Here is a 15,970-nt window from a genome sequence, read left to right as displayed (position 1 = left end):
ATATTGAATTGACTGTATTTGAAAATTTGATCGAGCAATTTGAATATTATTTAGAAATTTATTAATGAATTAAAAGAAAAGAAAAGATGAGTCTTTAAAGGATAATTCATCCAAAAGAGACTTACTTGAAGGGGAAAAAAAAGATGACTAATATTTGTTTATCTTAAACGGAAGGAAAATGAAAATAAGATGAAGACATTGTCATCTTACTGTGTTCGTCATTTTTGTAATATCTCAAAATTCATATTAGTAATATTATGTTGTCAAAAATTGAATCTTTATATGTAAGCTATGTAATTTGAATGTATTTGCGCATAATACAATATATAAGGAACTAAAAATATTATTATAATACCTAGACTTAATACAATTTTAAGTGCCTAAATTATACTCCAAATTGAATTTTAGTACCTAAAGAATTTTTCGTTAAAAATAGGTATCTAGAATATCCAACATTATATTTGCCTGGACCGTAACGGTCGTTAAATTTTACTGTTATCTGACACGTGTCATCCGTATGAAATTTCAAAAAAAATATTTATAAAAGATAAAATTATTGTTTTTAATTAAAAAAACCCAATTTTTTTTGAAATTATAAAAAAACCCAAAATGCCGAAAACCCCTAATTTCAATCTCCTCATCACCATCGGCTGCTACCACCTCCATTAAGCTGAAATCTCAACGACACTCGATCACCCGAACACCATGATTCAAGCAACGATTGTCTCAAAAAAATGGGTGATTGCACCGATCGGAGATAGAGAGGACGACATGACTTCTAACGGCTTTCTGATGAACGACGATCGACGTGGGTGAAAGATAATGTTTGGGGTTTGGTCATGAGATGACGGCGAACTCAAGGGTGACGACAGTACACACCACAGACAACTGATGAAGGGTGGTTGACGGATGGCGGCAGGGGAGAGAGGTCATGATGTGGGATTGGGGTTTATTTTTTTATTTTATATTTTAAAAATAATATTTTTATTATTAAAATTTTTAAAAAATATAGCGATTGACACATAAAAGTTTAACGGAGAAAATATTATACAGATATTTTTAGTAATAAAAAATTTAGGCACCAAAAGTCTATTTAGATTATAATTTAGGTAATTAAAAGTGTATTAAACCTAATACCTAAAGAAAATTTTGAAAACATTGATGATATCAAAATGATAAACCAGAACATAATGGTACCGACAACACCATTTTTTGTGTGTGGAGGAAACACACATCATTGTTAAAATAAAAACGATACGTTCCAATTACTATTATGTAGCGATATATGAAGTGCCAGTATAATCGTATCGTACAATTTTGTATTTATAAAAAGTTTATACTGTTTTTATAGCAAAAGATTCAACATTGTGTCAATAGATACACAAGTAGTTGATAGAATGCTATGCTTTTTAGTTCTGATAATCAAAACCAAACCCTGGGAATGGAGAAGAAAATTGGGTTGAAAGGCTGATTTTCTTTGCTTTTGAGACAAGCCGGCAGGTGGGGGCAGGGCAGAATAGGGTTCTATGAAGTAATGGTGCAGGTGCTGTTGTATTTTTGGGTATGGTGTTTCTTGTCGTATTTGTTGTCGAGGAGTAATAAACAGTCAGCTTGGTGATGGAACCTCGGCTTTATAAGGTTCCATACGACTCGATAATTTGATCTCAGCTTCAAACGAATCAGTAGCGGCAACCCCATCCCCGAATCCAGCAAGTCCTGCATGCTCCTACCGGCACCGTACATTGGTTTGTTCTTTGTTCCAATGTAGACTTCAAATCTCGATGAGCCCCAGGTTTGAGCGTATAGCTTTGGTCCCTGCAATCCAAGTAATGAAAATAAAGCGAAACACAATGGGAATGGTCATGGTTGTGCAGTTGGTTACGTACGTGTGAGATGGCCAAAGGCAGGCGGCCGAAGGATATGTCGATCGTCGGAGAATGGATATGGAGACCGAAGAGCTTTGATTTGTTTTCTACGAGCAGCCCGATGGAACAGTTGCAGGTGAGAAAGATGGTTGAAACACCTGAGCCGTCCACTCCTTCTCCTAATCCAAACTCACCGACTCTTGCCACCTGCGTTCCAAGATTAAAGATTTTGTTAGTGTTTTCTTGCCACCTGTGTTCCCAAGTCACCTTAGTGATAAAGGAATTGTTGTTATTACTTGATGTTTCGAGTTCACAGTTTTATTAAGTACGTTCACTTATAAGATTTTCTCTTAATCCGATCTCATCCTTCAGAAAAGAATTTAACTCGATTCAAATTTAAAATTTAAAAAATAATATATTTAATCAAATCAAATTTGAGTCGGAATTTATTAGATTAAGATAAAATGACTATCCATAATTCTAGGGGACAAGAAAACTACTAATATGCATGGATTGTTATAGATAGAGTCATCGATGATGCCCATCGGTCTATTGGGATGAATTTTAGCAGCTCATCACTCTTTGCTTTATTGGAAGCAAAATAACACACAATAAAATAAGAGAAAATCGCCTCAGTGACCAAAAAAAAGTTATAATATACGATTTTAACCAACTTTTTTTGGATTTGCCAAAATGACCAACAAAATCGCAACGCGAAATAAAAATCGCAACGCGATCCCCAGAATCGCAAATCAGTTTCCAAAATCGCAACGCGATTCTTGAAAATCGCGATGCGATAGTACAAATTCGCATTGCGATTTTCAATAATCGCAACGCGAATATGAAAATCGCAACGCGAACACATAAATCGCAACGCGTATCCGTAAATCGCAACGTGTATCCGTAAAATCGCAACGCGTATGGGTAAATCGCAATGCGTATCCGTATATCGCAACGCGTATCCGTAAATCGCAACGATAATACATAAAATCGCAACGCGTATCCGTAAATCGCAACGCGATATTTAAAGCGCCATTATAATCGCTACGCGTATTTTATTTTCAAATTACAAAAAGAATATTAAGACAAAATCCCGTAATCGCAACTCATAACCTAAAACCTAAAATCACAACTCAGTCCCATCTCCATCTCTCACTCTCTACGGCGAAGAAATCCGTCCCCATCTCCGAAGATTTCCGTCCCCATCTCCGGCGAAATCCCTCACAACCATTCACGGTCAGAAATCCCTCACAATATTCAGAAATGGAAAATCAACCTCCGAGGGTTAGTTTTTTTAATTATTTTTATTTTGAAATGTTTGCATTATTGTAGGTTTTTCATATTGAAACTGATGATAAGTTTACTGGTCATTTCAATAATAGATTAAGCATTTCACTTAGATTTCATTTCGCGTTAAGATTCTCTCGTTGCGATTTTCATTTCGCGTTGCTATTCTCTCGTTGCGATTTTCAAGTTAGTATTTGTCTTTGTCTTTGTTCTGTCTTTTGGTTGAAGTAATGCAATCCATTCAAGTTTCAATTTGCAGAAGAGTCGCAACGAGATAAATGAAAATCGCAACGAGAGAATGACTGTCGCAACGAGAGAATCGCAACGCGAAATGAAAATCGCAACGAGAGAATCGCAACGCGAAACCAAAATCGCATTGCGATTTTCATTTCGCGTTGCGATTCTCTCGTTGCGATTTTCATTTCGCGTTGCGATTCTCTCGTTGCGATTTTCATTTCGCGTTGCGATTCTCTCGTTGCGATTGTCATCTCGCGTTGCGATTCTCTCGTTGCGATTTTCATTTCAACCAAAAGACAAAACAGTGTTGCAAATTTTAGTTTCAAGAATAAACTACTACTTTTTATGTTTATTGTTTTTGGTATATCTTCACAGTGTAGTTTTTGGTATATCTAACTTGGTATGTTTATTGTTTTTGTAGAAATTTTTTTCGGCTCAATTGACCTTGAGAAATAAAGTCAGCCTGGCCACTACAATTGCAAAGAAGCTTTCACCTGCTCAAAGACAATTGTTTGAGGAAACCTGCTTCGGGCCATGGCTGAGAGTACAGCATCCGGGTGGAGATGCTAATTTGACCCATTTGTGGCTTCAGACCATGACATCAAATCTACCCGACAGTATACAACGTGGTGAGGAAGAGATATGGTTTCATTTTCCACCAGCGTATACTTGCTTTGGGCGGAAGGAGTTCTGCTTAATCACTGGTCTACGATTCGGACACGATGATGTAGGCCGGTACACTCGTCATATCGCCCGCCCATCATGGTTATCCCGGGTTTTTCCGGATGAGTCAATGGAGAAGCCGAACCTACATGTCGACGACCTGAAGAAATTATTTAATAAGAAAGCTGGTTTCACTCGGATGGAAGACGTCGATGTTGTCCGAGTATGCCTTCTACTACTTGTGTATGCCGGCTTTTTAGGCAGAGAGGCCAGACAACCTATTCATCGGGAGCTAATAATATTGGTAGAGGACCTGAATGCATGGAATCTGTTTCCGTGGGGTTCGTATATATGGAAAGCTACCTGGACTAAGTTGTCGTCTGCCTTTGATGACCGCAAAAGTTTGCGGGGCGATGGGTCCAAATACACTTTGTCAGGCTTTGTTTGGGCCTTTAAGGTAAGAATTTCTATATAATGTTTCTAAAATTATAATTAATTATTTAACAATTACTAATTTTGTTATTATATTGTTTGTAGATTTGGATATTCGAGGCTTTCCCTAGCATGCGTACATATGCAATAAAAACGTCAAATGATATTCCCAGGGCTATTTCCTGGAAGAGGAAAACTCTGTTGGATTGGGAAGACTTAATACCATATGCCACAATAAATAATGTAAGTTAACACAAATACTTTCATATAATATATAAACAAGTTATTAATAGTAGACGTTTAACTTTGTTTGAGTTTATATTTTAGGAGGCCAACATTCCATTACAAAGACTGTCACCCACGGAGGAAGAGCTTGCCACTGATTGGTGGCAAGCTAGTCAGAGTTTTTTTGATGGCACGGATGATGAGCAGCATCCACTTCCTCCAATTCGAGAGCCATCACCTCACCTAGAGCCATCACCCGATCGTGACGACTATACACCTCTAGAACGAGAGCCATCACCTATCCCGTCACATCATCGAGCCTCTTCTCCACCATCACCTCATGATAGGCGACCGGCAAAGATGCCACGACTCCTATCTCCCTGTTCTCCACCTCCACCTCAACGGGATGAGTCAAGGGAGTTACGTGATGAGGTCAATGCCTTGCGTGAGGAGATCGGTACTCTACGCGATAACGATGGTGCATGGCGTGTGGAGGTGTCAACTTTACGTGGTGAGGTTGCCGCTCTACGTGAGATGATAGTATCGTTGCAGAATGAGGTTCATACTCTACGCAACGAGGTAAGTTTAAGATTTTCCATATTTAACTTAATGATAAATTTACTCGTAATTTCACTTAGATTAGCCATTTCACTTAGATTGCTTAGTAAATTTATTCGGTTGCTGCCAATTCTGCTAAACTGTGTATTCTTTAACACTGTGAAATAGTATTTGTCTTTGTTTTGTCTTTTGGTTGAAAGTAAATTTGTTCGGTTGCTGCCAATTCTGCTAAACTGTGTATTCTTTAACACTGTGAAATATATTTGTCTTTGTTTTGTCTTTTGGTTGAAAGTAAATTTGTTCGGTTGCTGCCAATTCTGCTAAACTGTGTATTCTTTAACACTGTGAAATATATTTGTCTTTGTTTTGTCTTTTGGTTGAAAGTAAATTTGTTCGGTTGCTGCCAATTCTGCTAAACTGTGTATTCTTTAACACTGTGAAATAGTATTTGTCTTTGTTTTGTCTTTTGGTTGAAAGTAAATTTATCCATTCAAGTTTCAATTTGCAGAAGAAGAAATAGTTTACTTTCGCAACACGAAACTTAAAATCGCAACGCGAAACCAAAATCGCAACGCGAAATGAAAATCGCAACGACAGAATCGCAACGCGAAACCAAAATCGCAACGACAAGATCGCAACGCGAAACCAAAATCGCATTGCGATTTTCATTTCGCGTTGCGATTCTTTCGTTGCGATTTTGGTTTCGCATTGCGATTCTGTCGTTGCGATTTTCATTTCGCGTTGCGATTTTGGTTTCGCGTTGCGATTTTAAGTTTCGTGTTGCGAAAGTAAACTATTTCTTCTTCTGCAAATTGAAACTTGAATGGATAAATTTACTTCAACCAATAGACAAAACAAATACTAACTTCAGGGTATTAGTTTGAAACATATTTTCTTTGTTATCTGATGCATTTTGTGAACTATGATAGAATAATGACTTGGGTGAATACATGCAAGTTTGAAACATATTTGTCTTTGTTTTCACTGTTTAAATATCATGTCTGTTTATTTACTGATTTTTGTATTTAATTATTTAGCGGCCCGATAGAGTGGATGCTTTACGTCGGGTTATGCTTGCACGACGGAGTTCACGCATCAGACAGCGTGCACGTGCTATTAAGTCTCCGTACACCCCAATAGTGCGAAGACACCGCAAGAAGAAGCCCGACTCGCCTGTCATCCCTCAAGAGTCCACTCCTATCGTTGAAGAGGCCCCCCATATCATTCCTCGAGAGTCCCCTCCCACCGTTCAAGAGGCCACTGTCATCATTGAAGAGGTCCCTCCCACCATTCAAGAGCCCGATTCACATGGCGTCATATGTAGGCTTCTTGAGAAACCCTCTGTCGTGCCGGACATGATGGATTCAAGTTGGCTCTCGTATGAGTTACCGGCCAGTACCATACCGGTATCTGAAGAGGAGAGGGAACAACTACCGGACACAATTTTGGATAACACCCTTTGGGCTAAGACTGCAGTTGATTTTTATCTACATGAGCGGAGCAAGGGGTGTTTCACTGACATATGCAAGCTCACCGATGATATCTTTTTGTTGCTTGAACGGCCTTGGTGGGGCGTATTATTAGGGGTCGAAGACAATGGCTATTTCGATGGGGGGGTAAGTCTTATTTTTCTTATATTTCAATTTGATTAATTTTTTTTTTAAATTTATGTAAGTCACTAATATATGTCTTTTTTGTAAAACAGCATATCGATGCGTGGGTGACACGTCTTCTAATAATAAGAAAACTTAAGAAAATAAAAATATACGATATACAATAATGCCGACGTCTTTCACGCCGTTCACTTGAAGAATGCACGAGATGAATCATTTGATTTGGGCAATGGACAAGCTAAACTTTATCCTGCATGGTGGGAGGTCGATAAGGTTAGTATTTATTTTAGATTGAGTTTAAAGGTTTTATGAAATAAGTGCGCAAATGAATGAATTATTACTTATGATTGCAGGTGTTTATCCCTGTTTTGGAACGTAAACATTGGATTCTCGTCGAGCTTCAGCTCCCATCCCTTAAGACAATAGTGTATGACAGCATGATAAATTACATATCATTGGCTGATTTAAGAGATGTTATTAAGGGATGGAGCTCTCATTTGGCTAAATTCTTGGATGCGATCAATTATTGGACTCGTTCTGGAAACAAGAAGCCAAAGAAGCTCAATATTACAGTTATTAGAGACGAGACCGCGCCACAACAAACGAGCGGAGCCAGAGGAGATTGTGGTCCTCTCGTATGCTTGGCGTTGGAGCGTTTGACGACGGGAAGCATCAAGTATCTACCTCCCACCGATAGAGATAAAGCTGCAGTAGGCGTGTGGTTTCGGCATTATATGGCTAAATCGATATATACGAGACGCTGCCTACCTGCATCCGCGTTATAAAAATGTCCATAAACAATTGGTAAGTTTATATACTTTTGGTTTGAAAATGTTTGGTTAAGTAACTAGAATTCAATAATTTGTAGAAAGTGTTGTCTGAACAAATGTTTGGTTTCTGCAGGTTAATCTCAGAAGTGAACTGCGTGAAAATGATGTCGAGCTGCAAAAGTTGATTCAATAGTTTAATTGATTGTTTTTTGATTGTTTAATTGATTTGTAAAAGTTGATTCAATAGTAGATGATCGGAAATAAGAATTATTGCTTATTTTTTGATTGTTTAATTGATTTGTAAAAGATGATTTGTAAAGTTGATTTGTGTAATTGATGCGAACATAATTCTTATTTGTGCTTGTTTAATTGATTGAAATGTAATGGTGATTTTGTTGATTTCAATCTGCATTATGTTGAAGGCAAAAATGACTATCGCAATGCGAAATGAAAATCGCAACGAGAGAATCGCAATGCGAAATGAAAATCGCAACGAGAGAATCGCAATGCGAAATGAAAATCGCAACGAGAGAATCGCAATGCGTTTATAATTTCGCATTGCGATTATCTCGTTGCGATTTTCATTTCGCATTGCGATTTTCATTTCGCATTGCGATTCTTTCGTTGCGATTTTCATTTCGCATTGCGATTTTCATTTCGCATTGCGATTTCCATTTCGCATTGCGATTTTCATTTCGCATTGCGATTTTCATTTCGCATTGCGATTCTCTCGTTGCGATTTTCATTTCGCATTGCGATTTTCATTTCGCATTGCGATTCTCTCGTTGCGATTTTCATTTCCGCATTGCGATTTTCATGTTGGATTTTCATTTCGCATTGCGATTCTCTCGTTGCGATTTTCATTTCCGCATTGCGATTTTCATGTTGCGATTTCATTTCCGCATTGCGATTTTCATGTTGGGATTTTCATTTCGCGTTGCGATTGTATTTTCCGTGTTGCGATAGTCAAATGCATGCCTAATAGTGATAACAACTGAATAACAAGAGTTGGTTAAGTCAAAATGGTTGGCCTGAGTCATTAATTCAACTGAAAATGTTAAAAGTTCACACATAAAATCCACATAATACAACGTTTGCATTTAAAAATCACCTAAGTTAACAGTCTCAAAGGTGAAGCCAATCGTGATTGGGATTTTAAAGATGAGTGCCTTTTGCTTGACACCATATGAGCTTTGGATTTTGATGAGGATCCATATTTTGGTAGAGGAAAAGATGATTTTGATGGCACTGGTGATCCACATGTCAACCTTGTATGACCACTTTCCTTGCACCGACTACATGTCGATCTCTTCTTCTCTTCACCCTTAGACGGTATACGATCGTGACTTTTTGGTCGGCCAGGTAGCCTTCTGTCCATGGCTGGTGGCAAAACTGTTTGTAAGTCATCTGGTATGTCCCACTCAGAAGGATGTGGAATAGGGTAGACAATCTCGGCATAAGTCTGTCGATAAACTTCTGTAGTGTAGCAATCCATAGCGTATGCGCTTGAATCATCTTGGTTTAAATGAAGAGCAACTTTTATAACATGGCCACACGGATAACCAGATGTTTGCCATTTCATACAACTACACGTCTTTGCATTTAGATCGACTAGCCCATTTAAGTTATTATCCAGTACTTGAAACAAAGTGTTTGAACATGGTTCAACTCTCCATGACGTTGACTTCACAACACGTTTCGTTATCTTTTTTTCAGTCCATGGTGTAACACGATGTTCCAATGTTCCTGTAAATTTAAATAAACAATACTTAGTAAAATATATAATATGATAAGTTACGAATTCAAAGAAATAATACCTGCATGGTTTCTTTTCTTGTAGTACCACTGTTGAATAGAGGCTCGAAAAAACTCCATTAACATAGTAATGGGTAATTTCCGGGAATGACGACTTAGAGCGTTGATTGATTCTGCACTATTAGACGTCATGAAACCATATCTTGCTCCAAGTTGATGTACTCTTGACCATCTTTCAAACCCGACATCTTCTAGTGTTTGAGCACACTGAGGCAAAACACGTCTTAAACAATTTATATGCTTATTGAAATCCACTTCCCGATAAGCTTTTACAGCCTTCCAGTATGTCCATTTGTGCTTTTTTATACCAGCAGACCTTGATTTTAGATTTCTATACAAATGAACACCACAAAGTCCATGAAAAGCATCTGGGAAACACCTTCTAACAGCGTTGTCAATTGAGTTTGCCCTATCGGATATGATTGTCAGATTGCTAATAGGACCTATGCAATCCCTAAGATGCCCCATAAACCATGTCCATGAATCAGAGGTTTCAGATTTGCCAACCCCGTAAGCTATTGGCAATATCCCATTGTTAGCATCCATGGCTACTGCTAATAAGTTTACTCCAAGGTATCGACCTTTCAAATGTGCTCCGTCAACTATAATAACTGGGCGCATGCAAGTAATAAACGAACGAATCTACAAAATAATATACACAAGAAATATAATCATTTAAATGTGAAATGCATGTAACTAACAAAAATGAGTCAACAAAATTATATTGATTTACTAACCGTAGCACCAATGGCGATAAACAGCAACTCAAAGCGTCCATCTCTATCTGTTTTGATATGAGTTACCGACCCAGGATTTTTCAGCTTTAAATTGTGACAATAAGCCGGCAGTTGGGCAAACGATGCTTCTGGCGACCCCCTCAACAATTCCAAGGCATAACATTTGGCTCTCCAAGCTTGAGAATATGATATACTAATCTTGAACCGAGCATTCATGTCAGTCATAATTTCATGTCCCCGATATACCCTGCCATTCAAAAACATTAACTCAGCCAGAAAACCACCCAACACCTTTTTGTTTGCCTGTCTATGGTGAGGAAAAACTTGGGTTCTTGAACATGTATGTTTATCAATAAAAGTCCTAACTTGAAACATTTTGCAATCTTTTATTCTCTTTGCAATCATACGCCACGTACAGTTTTTGTCAATCATACACCTTGTTTCGAAACGATCTTTGCTTGATTTGTTAACTTTTAGTTGATAGCCATCTTCCACACATTTTGTATACAAAGCTATCTTCAAGTCTTCCTTTGTATCAAAACAATCATCTTTCTTGACACGAATAACTTTTGTGTAACAATCAACTGCTTTCTTTGCCAACTCTTCTTCCGGTAACTGAAGTAATTCTGGCATATTCCAGTTATACTCCCGTGGCATTTTCTTTTCTTCGGGGACTTTTTCTTCTTCTTTTTCTTCTTCAGGATTATATGAATTACAGAATGGATGTTCAACATGTTCATTCACAGTCGTAACTTCCTCCTCATTATCATCAACAACATCTTCCTCGGCAACGGGTGTTTCATCATCAAAATTCGGGTATTGACCAATATTAAAATCATTACACACATGGTCTGTTTCTTCTTCTGAAACATCATCAAAATCCGTGTATTGACCAATATCAAAGTCCGGATATTGACCAAGACCAAATTTCGAATACTGACTAGTACTTACAATTTTTTCTGTTGGCTCATCATCGTCTAACTGGTCAATACGAAAACCGGAATTTGGTGCTGAAAGTTGATTGGGATTTGGATTAGAGAAAGGTTGTGGGTTTTGAGAAAAACTTAGTTGATTACTACCCGCTACTGACCCAACAATACTACTTCTAGGTTCAACAACATACAATGTAACATCATCTTGTGAAACACTAATGTAAGCAATGAATCGTTCAACATCTTCATTGTCGGTTAACAAATAAACTTTACCATTTCTCTGATAAGATAGCCTAAATCCACTTAGGGGCTCTAAATTCAATTTATTTGAAACACGTAGCATTAGAGTTTCATAAGTTAACTTTTGTAAAGACAATTTTAGTTGAAGATTCATGGGTAAAGGCATATATTGTAAAACACCATGAACATTATCCCATGACCCTCCAAAACACAAATCTATCCAAACATGATCAGATGATTTCATGGTTGTAAATTAATTTACTAAACAGACGAGCTGCGAAACTAAAACCTGTTGCCGGATTGGGAAGGATGTCGTTGGATATAGGAACGGATGTCGCCGGAGAGAGTGATAGATGGAGATGGAATGAGTTGCGATTTAGGGATTTAGTTTATGATTTCAGTGTTATATACCCAAAATTTCAGTGTTGTGATTTACAGATTCTCGTTGCGATTTACGGATTATCGTTGCGATTTACAGATTCTCGTTGCGATTTACGGATTATCGTTGCGATTTACGGATACGCGTTGCGATTTACGGATTATCGTTGCGATTTACGGATACGCGTTGCGATTTACGGATACGCATTGCGATTTACGGATACGCGTTGCGATTTACGGATACACGTTGCGATTTACGGATACGCGTTGCGATTTTATGTATTATCGTTGCGATTTACGGATACGCGTTGCGATATACGGATACGCATTGCGATTTACCCATACGCGTTGCGATTTTACGGATACACGTTGCGATTTACGGATACGCGTTGCGATTTATGTGTTCGCGTTGCGATTTTCATATTCGCGTTGCGATTATTGAAAATCGCAATGCGAATTTGTACTATCGCATCGCGATTTTCAAGAATCGCGTTGCGATTTTGGAAACTGATTTGCGATTCTGGGGATCGCGTTGCGATTTTTATTTCGCGTTGCGATTTTGTTGGTCATTTTGGCAAATCCAAAAAAAGTTGGTTAAAATCGTATATTATAACTTTTTTTTGGTCACTGAGGCGATTTTCTCATAAAATAAATAGAAGGAAGAGATATACCGGTCAAGGGGGTCAAATTATTATTTTGGTTCTTGTATTGTACTTAAATTTTAGATTTAGTTTTTATATTTAGATCTAATCCTTTACTTTGATATTAATTTACTAGTCAACACCGTTAAGTTGACATGATTTGAAAATAGTGTTCTGAAGAAATAATAAAGGGGCTAAATCCTAAATTGTAGGATAGTAAAAAGACCAGAAGTTATCGACAAACAATTGGTCTAGAAGGATAAGGTACTAGATTCTTTAAACAAGGTCAAATGTTCGAATTCTGGTGTTTGTATATAAAGCAAACTAGGTTAATAGGGCCACCCTTATAATGAATTTCTATAAAGCTCAATTTGGATGGATGGGTCGGTTATTAAACCAGAAATCGGTGATTAATTTTTTTTAAACAAAACTAGAAGTTGAGTACCATAATTTGACATTTTAAAGGATCCATCAACAGTAAATTTACATATATACTCTCTTATGATAAATAGAGACGAAATGAAGATGAAATATTATGAAGGATACAATTTATTACCTCAAAGAGTAATGATATATTAAGTATTTAAACCCGAAAAATGAAGATGATAGTGCTTAATTGATGTTTAGCTTGAGAGGGACCATAAATATTATTAGACCAAAACTTTCAGGATCCACGTGGTTCAGTCCCGGCCGATAATGCGAGTTTCCTCCTTTTGGTCTTTTCATTTAAAACAAAAGATATGAAGCATTATAAATACGTACAATGATGGATGGGTGGAGATTCGTTATCTTGAAATATTAAAATTATTATATATTTTAAATTTTTTAATATATATTTTTTTTAAAATATGTTTTCGTATTCTAAAATTTTATAAATTTAAGTTAGTTACAAATTCATCCCAACATAAAATTTGTTTACCTACACCGCTCCTACACAGGCAGTCCATACCTAAAACTTGAATTCAATTCTACTTTAGCAGATAATATCTGTGTTTTCTCTTAGCAATTCATTAATCTATTAACAAAATGCAAGTCCCCGAAAATTGTTCAGTAAAATATGGTACTAGTTTTACTTCGAAGAAAAAATAGAGGAATAAGAGAGACCAGTACACATACCTTAATAGCAATGTTAGGAGTTGGTGGCTTAGTAGCAATGTAGAAGACAAGCAACGCAAGCCCCAAGCTCAACACCAGCCTCCAACAAATTTGCAAAGAAATCCAAGCGCAAGAACTAGAGCTCCTAAAAGAACAATACCTCCACCACCACCCTTTTCCATCATCATCTTCATCTTCATCATCGTCTTCATCTTCGTCATTCTGATCGTCACCGTGACCGACCTTGTCGATGATGACGAGACGGTTGAACCCTCCTTTGTCACCGGAGGTGGCGGCGGCTGCAACAATGCTTTTGTCGTGCAGGAAGGAGTTGTTCGACCCGTGAGAGGACGAGTAGCGCGAAAGGGTGAAGCGAGCAACGTCGGGATTCTTGTTGAGGATGTTCGACTCGGAAGGAGTCGGGGAGTGGAAATGGAGAGTAACGGCGGGTTGGTCTTCCATGGAGGTGTTGCGGACGTCGGTGCTGTTTGCATGGGAGACGGTGGAAGGGCTTTGAACGTAGTATGCACATGGATAGGAGTGGAACATCAAAGCTTCTTGGTCTTCATGATGACCGTAAGTTTCCATTGCCTGAATTGGAGATGATATTCTACAAGAACCAGGCATGAAAAATAGAGAGGAACGCACAAAGAAATGTATATTTATATTGTTTTACAGTACCATGAATACTAAAAGAAACTTATTTTTAAGGAAAAAAAACTTAATTTGGTAATTCTAAAATATAACAAAGATTAAATTATATATTTTTCACGTAAATTCAAAACATAACAAGTTAATATTTTTTTACAAAGTTACCCCTCTGTAAAGACTAAATTTCTCACTTTTACAATAGAAAAAACTAAATTATCCTTAATCCCATAGTACAGGCACCAACATGGTAATTTAGGCGAAGCAATTATAGTAGAATTTGCTTTTCTAAAGGGAAGAAGAAAAAACAATGAAATTATAGGGGCATTAAAGGGAAAAACATGATCCGAAAATGAGGGAGGGGGAGATATCCTTGGATCTGCTTTACACCGAATTGTCTGAAATCTCAATCATGCTATATCCTAGGAATGATAGCAAAGTAAGCACGCTTTAGCATTCCCTTTAATTTTTCTTCTTAATTAATTAATGTTCGTTTAAAAAGTATCCTAATTTTCTTCCCTTTCCAAAAAAGAAAAAAATAGAAAATCAATAAATAAAAAAGGGCTAGCGTAGAAGAATATTATATTTATGGAGAACATCAAATATTAGGGTGCATATTAAAGTACACTTCAAACAGAATATCTCTTCAACTATAGCAATCAGTCATAAATCCACGAACTAAACAACTTTAGTGATATAAAATATTGTTATTGGTTAAAATATCAGGTCTGAGTATTAAAAATATCAACGGCGTGAACGTTTAGTATCAAATAGTTAATAATTATCTTTAAATAAATAATACATTATACTTATCCAATATTAATAAAAAAAGAAGACTATAGTCATACACAATTTATTGCTTGAACCTCCTCAACATTCATATTTTCTTTTTTTACAATTCAACATTCATAATCTTATTTCTTACTCTATTGCTTTTTTATATAGCTTTTAGGATAAATTAATAATTCATCCATTTATTCTTATATTTTTATTTTGGTCATTAAATTATTTTCTCAAAATTATATTTGATGTTGCATTTTTAAAATTTTGATTTTATTTGATCAATAAAAAAATGACGTCTGCCATTACCTTATGGGAATAAAATTTATGGGGATAATGAGATTTAATCCCTACCTCCTTAGTCGGTGGGATCGAATCCCATCATTCTTATAAATTTTATTCCAATAAGATAGTGACACATGTCACTATCTTATTTATATAATAAAATTTATTTAAAGATATTGTTATTTATATGGAAATAAGAAAATTAAAAATGCAACGTCAATATTAAAAATAATTAAAAAATAATATAATAATATACTAACATTATCGTTAGTGTTTTAACAGTAGATAACTAAAACAAAAACAAAAATATAACATTATGTATAATTTAAGAAAAATAATTAAATGATTAAAATAGAAAATCAGTAATATATAGATAAATAAATAGATAGTTTATCCTAAATTATGTTTACAGGAGAGATGGAGAAAAGTGCAAGGAAAGAAAAGAAAAGATTAATTAATGATACATATTAAGGATGACAAATGGCTTGGTTTGCAAGGGATGGTGAATTGCCATACAAGCTTAAAAGTTTGATAAGGACGGGACGAGGGGTGCTTGCGGATATAGTCGTATTTCTTGAAATTTTTAAATTCTCTTAAATTTTATTTTTTTTAATTTTCTAATAATTATCTAATTTTGTACCCTTAAAACTTTTAATATAATTTCTTTAAGTTCGTCCCTATAACTAGGGATATGCATGGGACTTGAACCCGACGGGTTATGATCCGATCGGGTTGGATTGGGATTTTTAAAAAAATTGGGTTCGGGTTG

At 36.4% G+C, this 15,970-nt stretch overlaps 1 protein-coding gene across 1 annotated transcript; it reads right to left on the bottom strand.

Moving 5' to 3' along the window:
• Positions 1–1,524: 1,524 nt before the first annotated feature.
• Positions 1,525–14,097, bottom strand: LOC120199428. The gene is made up of 4 exons (XM_039200511.1): positions 13,713–14,097; positions 13,510–13,682; positions 1,887–2,072; positions 1,525–1,815 (listed from the first exon to the last, which is right to left on the bottom strand). Exons 1-4 carry the CDS (start codon positions 14,074–14,076, stop codon positions 1,525–1,527), a joined length of 1,014 nt encoding a protein of 337 aa, XP_039056442.1. The 5' UTR covers positions 14,077–14,097.
• Between the last annotated feature and the right edge of the window lie 1,873 nt (positions 14,098–15,970).

This window comes from Hibiscus syriacus, unplaced genomic scaffold (assembly GCF_006381635.1).
Source record: "Hibiscus syriacus cultivar Baekdansim isolate YM2019G1 unplaced genomic scaffold, ASM638163v2 tig00005459_pilon, whole genome shotgun sequence".
Taxonomy (NCBI): domain Eukaryota; kingdom Viridiplantae; phylum Streptophyta; class Magnoliopsida; order Malvales; family Malvaceae; genus Hibiscus; species Hibiscus syriacus.
Note: the sequence above shows the minus strand (reverse complement) of the source record. Positions and strands in the feature narration are given on the sequence as shown.